Source organism: Physeter macrocephalus, chromosome 18, assembly GCF_002837175.3.
Source record: "Physeter macrocephalus isolate SW-GA chromosome 18, ASM283717v5, whole genome shotgun sequence".
NCBI lineage: Eukaryota > Metazoa > Chordata > Mammalia > Artiodactyla > Physeteridae > Physeter > Physeter macrocephalus.
In genome coordinates this window covers 37286966-37300192 of record NC_041231.1, presented here as the reverse complement: position 1 = coordinate 37300192, position 13227 = coordinate 37286966, and the positions used below count along the sequence as shown (strand labels likewise).

The 13227-nt window shown below is 41.2% G+C and overlaps 1 protein-coding gene across 3 annotated transcripts in view; it reads right to left on the bottom strand.

The window, feature by feature from the left end:
- Positions 1-13227, bottom strand: part of ERC2 (ELKS/RAB6-interacting/CAST family member 2) — a 991464-nt gene that overhangs the window by 947131 nt on the left and 31106 nt on the right. For all 3 annotated transcript variants that reach the window (XR_008615821.1, XM_024123747.2, XM_024123746.2), the window contains exon 2: positions 11690-12486. Coding sequence is in view for 2 of the 3 variants with exons in the window: in XM_024123747.2 (XP_023979515.1) it covers positions 11690-12346 (657 nt within the window). In the remaining variant the exon portion in view is untranslated. The remainder of the gene's footprint in view (positions 1-11689; positions 12487-13227) is intronic.

Sequence of the window (13227 nt, the reverse complement as noted above, 5' to 3'; positions counted from 1 at the left end):
TCCTCCTTACCACCTTACCCACTGGCTCCCTTGATAGAGAATCTACCCAACATGCCCTTTCTCAAAGAGACTCTCCATAGTTCTTCCGGGGGTGGGGCGTGGGAAGGGGGGCACAGAGCTCATGACTCCTTTGGCCACAGCTGACTGGATCTAGAACAGACTCTGATTCAAGTTGGGCCAATCTGATTATTGTTTCTCTGAATTCAAAATTGAAATAAAGAAACTAAGCAGTATCTATTGAGCACTTGAATGGAGAAGACATGTATGCTTTCCTTTAGGGGCCACTTTTTCACAAGCAACATATAAAACCAGATACTGAGAGAGAAATGAGAGAGTGAGAGACTTTGTCCCTATTCCTGATCATTTTCCAACTAACTCAATTCCAGCCCCCCAAGACACCTGGCTATCCTACTTACCCTTAGAGTCTGGGAGGAACCCTTATGTGTTCCTAGTAAATCCCCCATTTTTTTCCTTCAGCATGCTTGAATGTGTTTCTGCTACTTGCAACTACATTCTCCCTTAACCAAGAAGTGATGGAATGAATCAGTAAATAATGAGCTGGATTCTCAAAGAAGACGAGGAAGAGGCTTCATAGGGCAAAGCTGCTAAGAAAGGCAGAAATCAGGAATGCTGGGACCCAAGAGGGGAAGATCTGACTTTGAGAGACAAGATTTGGAACAATACAAAAGATAATTCCTGAATAGGTGTGAGCATCCCAGTGAGGTCAGAAATTACTTGAAGAGGAAGCTGAGAGATGCCAGTTGAGGGACTCCTAGGTCAGGAGGCCATCTATATACCCTGAAGTTCTTGAAGACGGAGACAAGGTCAGGAAAATTCTAACTGGGTTAATGAGACCATCCTCATTGGAGTCCAATAATCCATAAAAAAGAGCTTCCCCATCCCTGATGCTCTGCTCTTGTGGACCCAGCAAATTTGTCAAAATCATAACCACCTTAAAGGATCTGCTGGGCCTTTAATGAGCATCCTAAGAGATAATCTCTCTCATTCCTCTGCCACCTGTGGTTTTAATTTTCCAGCCAGTCCTGGAGTTGCTTCCTCTCAGCCTTCTGGATGGCTTTCCAAGATAGGAGTGTTCCTTTGGCATTCTCCCCTGTTCATTCACTTGACAAGAACGTATTTGCTCCTTCCTGCTTGCTCTCTATCCTCTGTTGCTCCCGGCAACACACTCCCTTCCTCATTCTTGCTTTCCATCCTTTCTGTATACCTCCTTGACAACATCCTTAAGATCCTGTCAGGGAGCACACTACTACTTACACTCTATATTAGGTCTTCCACTTCAGCATCAAATTCCCTGGTTTTTAAGCAAATCTGTTGTTTTCCCTTTCAAGACAGTGGAAAGAACACAGTTTGGGAGCTAGGCATACCTTAGATTCAAATCCCAGCTCTCTTTAATGGTGAGACCTCAGACAGACCACTTAATCTCTCTGTGCCTCGTTTCTCATCTGTAAAATGGGAATGCCACATGTCTTGCAGGGCTGTTGAGCTCATGCACGTGGAAAGCAACTAGTAAGTTCCTGGTACATAGCAGGAGCTCAAAAATGCTTATCCACCCTCCCTTTCAAGATCAATGTGAGACAGAAACGAAAAGCACCATAAAAGGTCAGTTTAAAAAATAAGTTTCATTTCCTTTACAGGTTGTCCATCTCCTTATAAGACTGATCTCTATTTACCAAATGTCTACATCTAAAAGAATTCAAGGTATTTGAAGAGTCATGGTTACTAATCCAGGTCAAGATTTTTTTTAAGACATCTTTCACAATTCTTACCCACACAATGATGAGTCGTTTTGCCTTTTAAATCATTATTTTTACATAAATATATACATTCTGATCATCACTTCACAAAGTGAATAAATTGAGTATAGGCAAAGTATCAAGAAAGATGAAGATATAGTAACCATCCAATTAACTCAGGTTTTCTCAACCTTGCATCTATTGACATTGTTGGACAGATAATATGGCGGGGATGGGAGGAGTCTAAACATGCATTGTAGGACATTTAGCAGCATGCCTGGTGCCTACCCACTAGATGCCAGCAGCATACTCCACCCAGCTGCAACAACCAAATGTCCCCAGACATGGTCAAATGTGCCCTGGGGGACAAAATTGCCCCCAGTTGAGAACCACTAAGTAAATTTGATCAATGTATATTGCAGAGTCAGACAGTACAAGCCCAGCTATGGGTTTATAAGACAAGAAGTAGCTGCTTAAGTCATTACTTCTTCTCTCCAGAATATTCCTACTGAAAAAACAAAATGGCTGCATGTCACTTCCAAGATAAAATCAAATGCTGGCTTCACAGAAAAATAGAGAAGAAATTGCACGTGCCAGAATTCTGTTTGTCAGGCTGCTCTAGCTCTTGGCTGCATGCCCACATTCTGCCTAAAACCTACTTCCAAAACTTTTGAAAATGCTTTCCACAGCTTTCAGAACCTGACCTTTAGAGCAGCTTTATCTAGGTGTGTGTGAAATAGATTTACAATTTTCTCTACTCCTGCAAAGCCAAACCACTTATTGAGTTCAAATGCCAACTGGGGATGGTGGGAATTTGCACACAGATGTCAGTGGACTCCAAAACAACAACACAGGAGCTCCACCTGCAACTAATTATAGAAACTGAAATTGCACTCTGGCCAGAAGAGGCCAGGTTCAGAACCCACCCCATCTGCTTTGGCCGATAAAATCACTCTGTTACTTTTTCTCGTGTCAATATAGACTTGCTTCTTAAATTCCTCTGAAGATGTTGTCTATATGGAATTTTATTAGGCAGTGAATACTTTGGGGGTGACCAATGCCCTCTGCCTTCCCCTCCCAGAGCTTGGTTTCAAAAAGCGCCTTCAGCACAAGTGAGACTAAAATAATCTATTCATTGAAATATTCCAAAATGTTTTCTTTGGTTGATTGTGTGCTGTTGCTATCCCATAGCCAAAATAAAGTGATCCAGAGAGAAAATGGAAGATGGAAGTCATTTAGTTCTCCCAAGGTCTGGCATGCAAGAATGTTTATTTTCTTCCCATTAGCCAAGTCTTTCATAAGAAAACCTGGAAATAAAAATCTGTAAGGCTACTAATGCAGTGCACATGGCTGATCCTAGGGCTGACTGCAAGAGATTACTGAGGTAAAAATCAGCTGACATCTGTGACAAAGATATATAGCTCACTTCAAATCATTCTCCTACATTCTGGCAAACAAATAAATCAACTGTTGGATCCGTGCCATCTCATCTATCTTCAGAAGGAAGAAGGAAGTTTTCACCTACAGACAAAAGGCATTTAAAATTGTGGTTTCAGTCTAAGTAGGTCATTGCCTAAGTCTGGACCAAAGTTTTTCCACCTTTCTGGAAAGGTGGACAAAAGCTACTATTCTCTGAAGAGCTGAGGAAGACTATTTCAAGACGAAGAAGATGAAATTTTTTTTCTTCTAAGATTCAGCATTCCAAGTTATGCTGTGGTGCCAAACTAGTTCATCTTCTCTAGTTCTAAATCCATGTGCCTATGTAACATTGGGCAAAACACACACAGACACTCGCTCTTCCAATCAGAGTTAAAGTAAAAAAACTTACAGATATGACATATGATTGACTTCTTAATTTCTCAAATCTCTTGATATGACTTACAAGCCCTTAAGACATTTGGAGAAAGAGGGTGACTAAGGACAGCTCAAGTCAGCACAGTGGACACCTGCTTTTGTCCTAGAGCATCCCTTCGTCCTTCATGTCAGTTTCTTTAGAGAATTGCTCCTCTCCCAATGCCTGCAGTTCTAATAGGTCACCAGTCATGGTAACCCCTTCTCACATACCTGTCCCCTGCCACCACACACACTCACTAAGTCCTGGAGAAAGCATATAACCAAGGCAGGACCAAAGTCTTTCCATAAATTTTCTAAATGATAAATGAAGATACAGGGATCTCTTACCACTTCAATTATGACCTACCACATGAAGGAGAAAATGAGGCTCACACGTACAGGCAGATATTGAGAACCAGAAATGAAGCAATGGGGAGAGACAAAGTGCTGCTACAGTTTGAGGCCCTGGATCCAGTCAACCCCAAGCTCCATACCTGAGCCTTTCTGCAATTTCATTGCAGGAACTAATAAATTTCCATTTTATTTTATACAGGCTAGCAGTAGCATTCGTGTCACTATTTAAGAGTATTGCCCAATACCATTAGTAAGTAGGTTTCTTCATTCTCATGTGTAAGGTCCTTTAAGGTCTCATTTCACCTCACTGAAATGCACCTATTTTTATGGTTATGATGACTGGTGATAATGAGAATAATAATTATCAGTTCATGATTTTCTATGTTTTATCAGTTAGGAAGGTACTAAGCTGCAAGTAATAGGATACCCAACCAACAGTGACTTAAACAACTAAGGGTTTATTTTCTCACATGACTAGAAGTCTGGAGGCAGGCCATTGCTGGGGCTGGTGCAACTGCTCAGAGGTGGTAAGACATATGTGTCTATGCTTTTCTTGTCCTTCCTTCCATGGTTACTAACAGGCAACATATTGACACTAAAGACAGAAAGAAGGAGGAAGGAGCACTGCTGGTGACATTTATTCCTTTATCAGGAAAATAAAACTTTGCCTAGAATCTCCCAGATTTCCACTTGAGTTTCATTGGTCAGTCACCTCAGGAAGAGGAGGAGGAGCCTGAAGGTGAGCCATTAATCAGGCATCATTAGGATATTAGAAGGCCCAGCCACTGAAGGAAACTTTGACCACACTGAAAGGGTTCATCCACTTTAGAAGACTCAAACTTAATGTCGCAATTCCAGAGCTGCTCTTAAAGAAGGCTTTCCCAAAGTGTGGCCTTTATACCCTTAGTTCTAGGAATATTTATAGTTTGTGACAGATAGGATTTGTATATATATATATATATATATATATATATATATGTATATATTCACTTCACTCCCTTTCTGCTTTGCAGGGAATAGATTTCCCTGACCCCACTGACTTTGGACTTGGCCACATAACATGCTTTAGTCAACAGAATGTTAGTGGACATGATGCAGGCAGAGGCTTTAAATGCATCTATGTGGTTTGGTTGGATCACTTGGTGTCTGTGATCCACCATCAGAAGACAAAGCCCTGAATAGCTGCTGTTCCAAAGAGAAAGTGGAAACACGTGGAATGTACCTGAATCCCACTTTCAGCCTAGAGCCTGGTGCTCAGAGTCCAGACCTGCCCAACTAAGTTACAGCCAATCTGTAAATATGTAAGGGAGAGGTAAATGCTTATCTTTTTAAGCTAGCAAGTTTTGGTATGGCTTGTTAGACAGCATTACTGCAGCAATAACTGCCTAATACATAAGTGCTCAGTTTAAGGTAAAGTTTCATGGTCAAGTAAGTTTGGGAAATTGCTGGATTAAGCAAATTTAATAAATATTTTTAACTGCAAGAGTTAGAGCATTTCACATGCTGATATGTTATATTAGTCTGCTAGGACTGCCAAAACAAAGTACCACAAACTGGGTGGTTTAAACAATAGAAATTTACTGTCTCGCAGTTCTGGAGGCCAGAAGTTCGAGATCAAGGTGTCAGCAGGGTTCTTCCTTCTGAGGACTGTGAGGGAAGGATCTGTTCCAGGCGTATCTCTTTGGCTTATAGATGGCCATCTTCACCCTGTCTCTTCCACTGGTCTTCTCTCTGTGCATGTCTATGCCTGTGTCCAAATTTCTCCTTTTAATAAGGACACCGGTCATATTGGATTAGGCCCACCCTAAGGACCTCATTTTAACTTGATTACCTCTGTAAAGACCTTATCTCCAAATAAAGTCACATTCTGAAGTGCTGGGGGTTAAGACCCCAACATATCTTTTTTTAGGGGGGACACAACTCAACCCAAAATATAGTGTTTGAATTTCTAAGAGAGAAGTATCTAGTATGTTGTGTCTTAAGTTTACTTGACCAGAAGATCCCCTTTGGAAAGTGTCATTTCCCTGGACACACTTTGGAAACCTGGCTTTGAGGGATCCACGGATCTCAGAGTAGTAGAAGGAATGGTGCCCAAAAGAAGATATAGGGATAAGACAGATCTGAGTAGTGAATATATTTAAGTACCACCCACAAACCTGATGGGACCCAACTCTCCAGGAATAAGCCCTTGATCTCATAAACACTCAGTACTCAAGGTTACTGCAGCTGCATTTAACTGTCAATGGACACCCCTTCACAATGCAGCTGCCTCACCACCTTCTCAGCAGGAGATAGAATTAATTCTGTCACCCACTTCCAACTGGTACAACTCTTCATATCTGGACACTCACAGTGAAATGAATATTTTAGAACAGAGTTGAATGACCTCTGTTGAAATGGCCCTGCAGTTATATAAATAAAAGAAAAAATAATAATAAAGGAAACACGGAAATGTGATCCACCTCGACCTTTTCAAGTTACAGGCTCAAAATGAGAATCAATAAATCATACGTGAAACTAGCTCTAAAACTCATCAAAAACCCTTATTAATATTGATTTAGAGTAGATTATTTTCTATTGTGTTAAGCCAGAAATAGAAATTATCACATAACCATTGATTAAAAGCCATAACATTCCCCAGACAGGTTTACTTACACTTCTTAAATTACATTTCCCAGTGACCTTGTCCCACTTCTGCACACACGAGATGGGTAAAAGATCTAGTACAATCTTCCAGAGTGTGATGCTATTTATATTCATGCAGATCCTTGACTAGCCATGCATGAATTAGGAAAATGTCTAAAAACTGCTTTATGTACGCCTAATTTGGAAAAAATAATCCAATAAAAATACAAAGTTTGGGACTTCCCTCGTGGCGCAGTAGTTAAGAATCTGCCTGCCATTGCAGGGGACACGGGTTCGAGCCCTGGTCCAGGAAGATCCCACATGCCACGGAACAACTAAGCCCATGCACCACAACTACTGAGCCTGTGCTCTAGAACCAGCGAACCACAACTACTGAGCCCACGTACCACAACTACTGAAGCCCGCGCACCTAGAGCCTGTGCTCCACAACAAGAGAAGCCACCGCAATGAGAAGCCCGTGCACCACAAAGAAGAGTAGCCCCCGCTTGCTGCAACTAGAGAAAGCCCGCACGCAGCAACGCAGACCCAATGCAGCCAAATATAAAGAAATAAATAATAATAATTTTAAAAATACAAAGTTAATAATTGCATTAAAAATCCAGGGATATGAAAAGTTAATAACCTATATGCACAAAACTGCAAGATATAAGTCCTTCTGAACTTTCTGAAAATGTATTTTCTACCATGTTTTCTCTCTCTGATCTCCATTGTATGGGTAAATAGAACGGAGTTGTAAAGAAAAGACCACCATATCATCTTTTAGAGAAAAATGGGTCACTTAACTTCCCCATACACAGTTGCATTCTCTTGCCCCCAACATCCACTCTAACCCCACAGGCCATTAAAAATAAAAAGGGGACTACCTCAAGTGGCAGCCTAACATCTATTCTAAATCTTTTCTCCTCACCTCTCCCCAAATCAGTCTACAGGTGTGACATTGAGAGCACAAGACTCCACCCCACTCTTCCTCCATCAAGAAAATACATCGTGAAGCAAAAAGAACAAGTGCTGGCATACAGATAACTCTTCATCCATGCACTCTGGTTTCTACAAACAAACCAAAAATTCCACACATCAGTACTGCAACTCTTAGTATCCCAAATGTATTTCTATACATGCAGATCTTTGTGGCTGAGAAGTAGGGCCTTGGAGAGAACCTAGGAAGTGTGAATGGGAAGGGGGTCTGGGGTGGAATATCCATCCAGGAACCTGGGCGTCTACCCTTCACACATAAGAAATTTGGTCATAGCCACCTACCCATTGGCTCCAAGGTCTGTACTTCCTTTAACACAGGGCGGGTGTTCAACATCCTCCCTTAGATCTGGAGTTGGTTCAGCTTCCTCTGACAGAACCACAAGGACTTCAAAATATACTGCAAAGGAAGTGACGAATGGGAGACCTCTGTAACACTGCACATAAGGGTGAAAGGTCTGTGCCTGTGATCATTAAATTCACAGAACTATGAATTTCATATACAAGAGCATTCAAATATCCTCACCTCCACACTATAATGGAACTGCTTCCCATTTCTATTCACATAGCACAATTCAAATCGTTTTAGATCACCTGAATTTAGTTAGTGAAATTCTAATTATCCAAATACCCCCTGGTAGAACTACATTTGTTGTTGTGGTTGTTAAGACACCACAATCCAGTGTTGTTTCTCTCTTTTACATTCTTTTCTTCCATACAGAAAAGTTTAAGAAGAAATAAATTCCTAATTAAGAAAAAAATCCTAATTAAACTAAATTACATTCTTAATCATTCTATCAAAACTAGTCATTTTTTTTCACCTAACATATGAAGTGTAATCTTCCTATCATACTAAGATTCTATTCATAGCTCAGTGATCCTATAAGGAGGTAGTAATCATAAAGTTAAGATCTTACATGTTGGCAAAAAATAGACCAAAGCCTTAAAGCCCAGCTCTGTCACTTACCAGCTGTGTGAACTTGGGCAAGCTGCTTATTCTCTCTACCTTTATTTTTAATCTGTAAAATGAGAAAAAAATCTAGCACCTACCTCAGATGATTGATGCAAACACTAAATAAGATGATGTACACAAAGCTCTAAGCACAATGCCTAGTACATAGTAAGCCCCCAACTGATGTCTACTGCTTGCAGTAGCAGTAATAGTAGAAACAGCAGCAACAGCAGAACTCTGGGTTCTTCCTCAAACTTTATTTCATCTCGCTCTACTTTCTGACAAATATAAAAACTCCACTGGTAGAAATTTGTATTGCTCCTTCATATCTGACTCTCCTCTCCTTCCTGGAAAGAAGAGAGGACTACACTTCACACCCCCTTGCATTTGTGTCACTTCCAGTCCAAGGAACTGAGAAGCCAATGTGCCACCACAGGCACTCTTTTCCTCTGCTGTAGCAACTCTTGAAGCCACGTGCCAAGATGTGGAAAACCTGGATCCTGAGTCACTGCCTGGAGGAGAGCTGCCCTGGCGAGTCACTTGACCTGCTTCATACTTCAGGTGAATAAGAAATAAATCTCTGATGGGTTAAGCCACTGAGATTTGAGGTCTGTTGATTACTGCAGCAGGATCTACCCTATTCTGACCAACAGGTATTAATATACTCCTGAAAGGGATGCTGATATACTGCTGGGGGCGGGGGGGGGCACTTCAGTTTTTTAAAATAACTTGCTTTTTGTCAATTTTTATATTCTTTACTTTGTAATACTACCTCATATTGCAAGTAAATTGACTTTTCAAAATCTCCATGCCTCTTCCTCCTTTTATATTTTTAACCTAAAAAAGAAAATAATTATAGTTTACTTAAGACTAGGGCTTTCACTGGGTCATATGTTGCATAGTCATATGTCACCCACAGTAACCAAGGTAGCCTGTGATCATAGTAGGTTCCAGAACAAGGAAGAGGTTCCCTCAAATATTCACTTGCTTCTGGCTAAGGTAATATGGGACAGTTAAGTGGAATTGTGGATATTACCTGCTTTAAACTGAACTATGTCTTACAAAATAGACAAGGGGCTTAAAATGTTTTTAGTCAAAGCAAAAAGGTTTTGTGTGTCATTAAAATGTACCTCAATAAATTATTTATTTTATTTTTTCTTTTCCATATTAATTCTTTGTGAATGTCAAAGAAGAAACATAAGGTATTGGCACAGTAGCACATTGTGTAATTTATAAATAAATATACGTGTATAAGTAGGGATCTGTGCTCAAAAAATTTTTTAATGATAAAACCATAAGAAACAAGTAATTTCGGAGCTGACAGTTTTAAAAATGGCTTCCAAACTTTTTGTCACTACTTGCATCATTCCTGAACTGCTTTAACCATTTTCCAAAACCACTAAAAAAGGAAGGAAACCAGTACAGAACTGGGGAAATGCACATAGCAATAACAGGACTTCATAAACCAGCGAAGTCAGAAAAAAGCAGAAATGATAGTGAAGGGCATTGATTTGACTTAGGAATGAAGAACAAAGCTTTCTGTTCCAACCGAAAATCATATTTCCACATCTGAAAACCAGCAAAGGCTCTGTCAGATAATCAAAGGGATAAGGTGATTGCTTTCTGCACATAGAAGGAAAACGAAGAGCAGATTCTCATACAAATCAGAAATGCTTCTACAAACGCTTGGACTCCAAAGGGGTGGCAGCCAGGGAAACAGATAGAAGCCAGCAGATGACCCCAAGAAAGGCAGAGAGCTTCCTTAGGACAGCATCAGGACCAACTATCAGAGAATGACTAGTTCAGCCAAGTTAAAATTACCTCCAGCTTCTACAGAAAGTTAAATGACATCTGGGAATTTTTTCCAGCCAAATGGCACAACAGCCTCTACTCCCCATCTCTTAGCATTTATCTCACTGCTAATGAGAGGTGAAGCTGGGATATAAACCCAGGCATGTCTTACTCCAAAGACCCTATGAACAGCAGCATATAAATGAGCCTCACAGTATAGGTAGGATTTGAAAATGAAGACTAGCTGGGACTGAACAAAAAGAGGCAGGGAGAGGGGATGCTGGGAAGGCCACGAATGGAAAGGAACAGAAGGGAAAGGAGGTGGGAAACTTTGAGTATGTGCAAGAATTACCAAGTGGTAGTGCAGGTAGCACAGAAGATGTGGAAGGAGGTGGTATGAGATAAGACTGGAAAGGCTGGCTCAGGCATTCCAGTAGAAGGTGCTGTAGGCTCAGCCAGAGGTACACTTCATTCTGGAGGCAATGAGTAATTATTGAGAGTTTTAAAGCACGGGAATGGCATAACTGCAGGTAGACAATGGGAAAACTAATCTTGCTATGACATGGAAGATGGATCAAAAAAGAGTAAGCACATAGTAGGTGCTTAATTAATATTGAATGAATAAAGGTAGAAAGACCAAGTTAAAATTTATTGTGGGGCTTCCCTAGTGGTGCAGTGGTTGAGAGTCCGCCTGCCGATGCAGGGGACGCGGGTTCGTGCCCCGGTCCGGGAGGATCCCACATGCCGCGGAGCGGCTGGGCCCGTGAGCCATGGCCGCTGAGCCTGCGCGTCCGGAGCCTGCGCTCCGCAACGGGAGAGGCCACAACAGTGAGAGGCCCGCGTACCGCAAATAACAAAAAAAAAAATTTATTGTGTTTCTCTAACATGACATCAAACCCATCCTATCCAATCCCATTTAATTTTGTTCAGCTTGCTATTTAGTGAACCAACTTCCCTCATTCTAGAAGGAAATGTTGCTGGTGCATTAAAAAAAAATCAATTCACCAGTCAAATGTGGCCCTCTAAATGTTGCTGTTAAAGTGTCTACTCTTGCAAAAATCAACGTTTTCCTCTTCTATTCAGAAGGAAGTACATCTGAGCTGCTCTTGTGACTACTGAAAAGAAAACAAAAATAACCAAGTATAAAGTTAGCCAATGAGGAGTGATCCCCCCTCTTCTGCAACAATGTGAAAAGGTTATTGGAAAACAAAAAGATCACAAGCTGTAACCTTACATTTCCTATGCCCTCTGGTAGTCTCCATACTAAGCCATAGCTATCTTGATGATGCCAAACTTTCTTCTGCACAGGCCGTGGTACCATCTGCAAAGCATCAACTACCCCGTGAGAAGCTAATGCTGAAAAACACTGAGATGAGTCATAACCTACCTGATTTTCTTCATGGGAAACCCTCATCTGCTCCTTGAGGACAGACATCCGGGCTGCCTCTTCTTTCCTCAAGACTCTCTCCTTCTTGAGTTCAGGACTCCAGAAAGTCTTAATACTGTTCATGGAAGACCCCAACTTGCTGTCCTTGATGTCTAGCTCTTTCCGGAGGAGGTCATTCTCTCTCTGAAGTTCCTTGAGCTGGGCTTGAAGGTCTAACATTGTGCTATCCCTTACCTGCCTCAACATGGAGGGGACCTGGTGGTGGTGATGATGGGATGAGCTTGTCAGACCGCCATGTTGATCCGTGTATGAAAGGACATCTGTGTGGGAAAGTCCAGCAGAGGCAATATTGGGACTACTCCCCATAGCTGTGACTCGGCCTCCATATACAGCTCGATTTGTGGCCCTTCCCAGAGTCATGGTGCCCTTTGGGTAAGTTGTTGAAGCCACCCCCTCATGATCACTCAGATACATGGGTCCAGATGTAGCATAGGCTGCATTAAGGGACTGGATATTCTCCATGGACAGAGTCTTGCCTGTTCCTCCACCTCCCCCACTACTTGTTCTTCGGTGGCCCAAACGAGGAGACCTTGGCAAACGAGGAGATCTGGAAGGACTACCTTCCAGATTGGTGATTGTTCTTGCACTTCCATACATTTTTCTTCTATTATGAGGTGCTACAGAAGAGAAGGAATGCTATACTAAGTTGGAGATTAAGCCAATATTTTCACTGTTGGCCAGAATTTTCACTGCATTCTTTTCATAGTCTGTACCAGAAAATGCATCCAATCAGAGATCTGAAAAATGAGAAAAAAAGATAATCAAAAACAAATTTCTTTAGAACTCTGACTGTTAATTGCATTATATTTTAAAAATATATATATAGATGATAGATTGATGATAATGATAGAGTCATACCCATGCTTATTTAAAAATAATAGTGACCCCAAACTTTACTTACTACATGTAAACATTTTGTAAACTCCCCCCCACCCTGCTCCCAAGCAAGGTGAAAAGTTCTCAGAGCAAAAAAGCAGCTCATTTTTCCTTAGGAAAATGAAGCTCTGCATTTCAGTCTGTGCTAATTGACAGTTGGGACCTCCAGAAAAATTCACCATAGGATTCCTTATCATAGAGATCCTAGGTATAAAATACTCCATCCTAGGGACATGACCCCCATACACAAGTGGCTTGACAGTGACTCTGAGAAGTTGTTGCTTCTTAGGATGTCAAATAATAGTCAAGCAGGCTGTTACCTCCCTCTCCTGTAACCATTACGGACAGTACTAATCCATCACAGTTCTCTTTCCCACAAAATGCAGAACTCTTCTCAACACAACACTCTACAGATAGTTTACCAATCAACTGGTACTGACACATGAGTCGGAAACTATTGGCCATCTTGGAGCTAGAAGAAAAGATGTGGCTCAACCAACAAGTCTCCTATACATATAGCTAGATCCTAAATATTATCACCAAGGAACATGGCAGTCCTGTCTCTTTCCCCCTTCATACACACCTTTTTTTTTTTTTTTTTT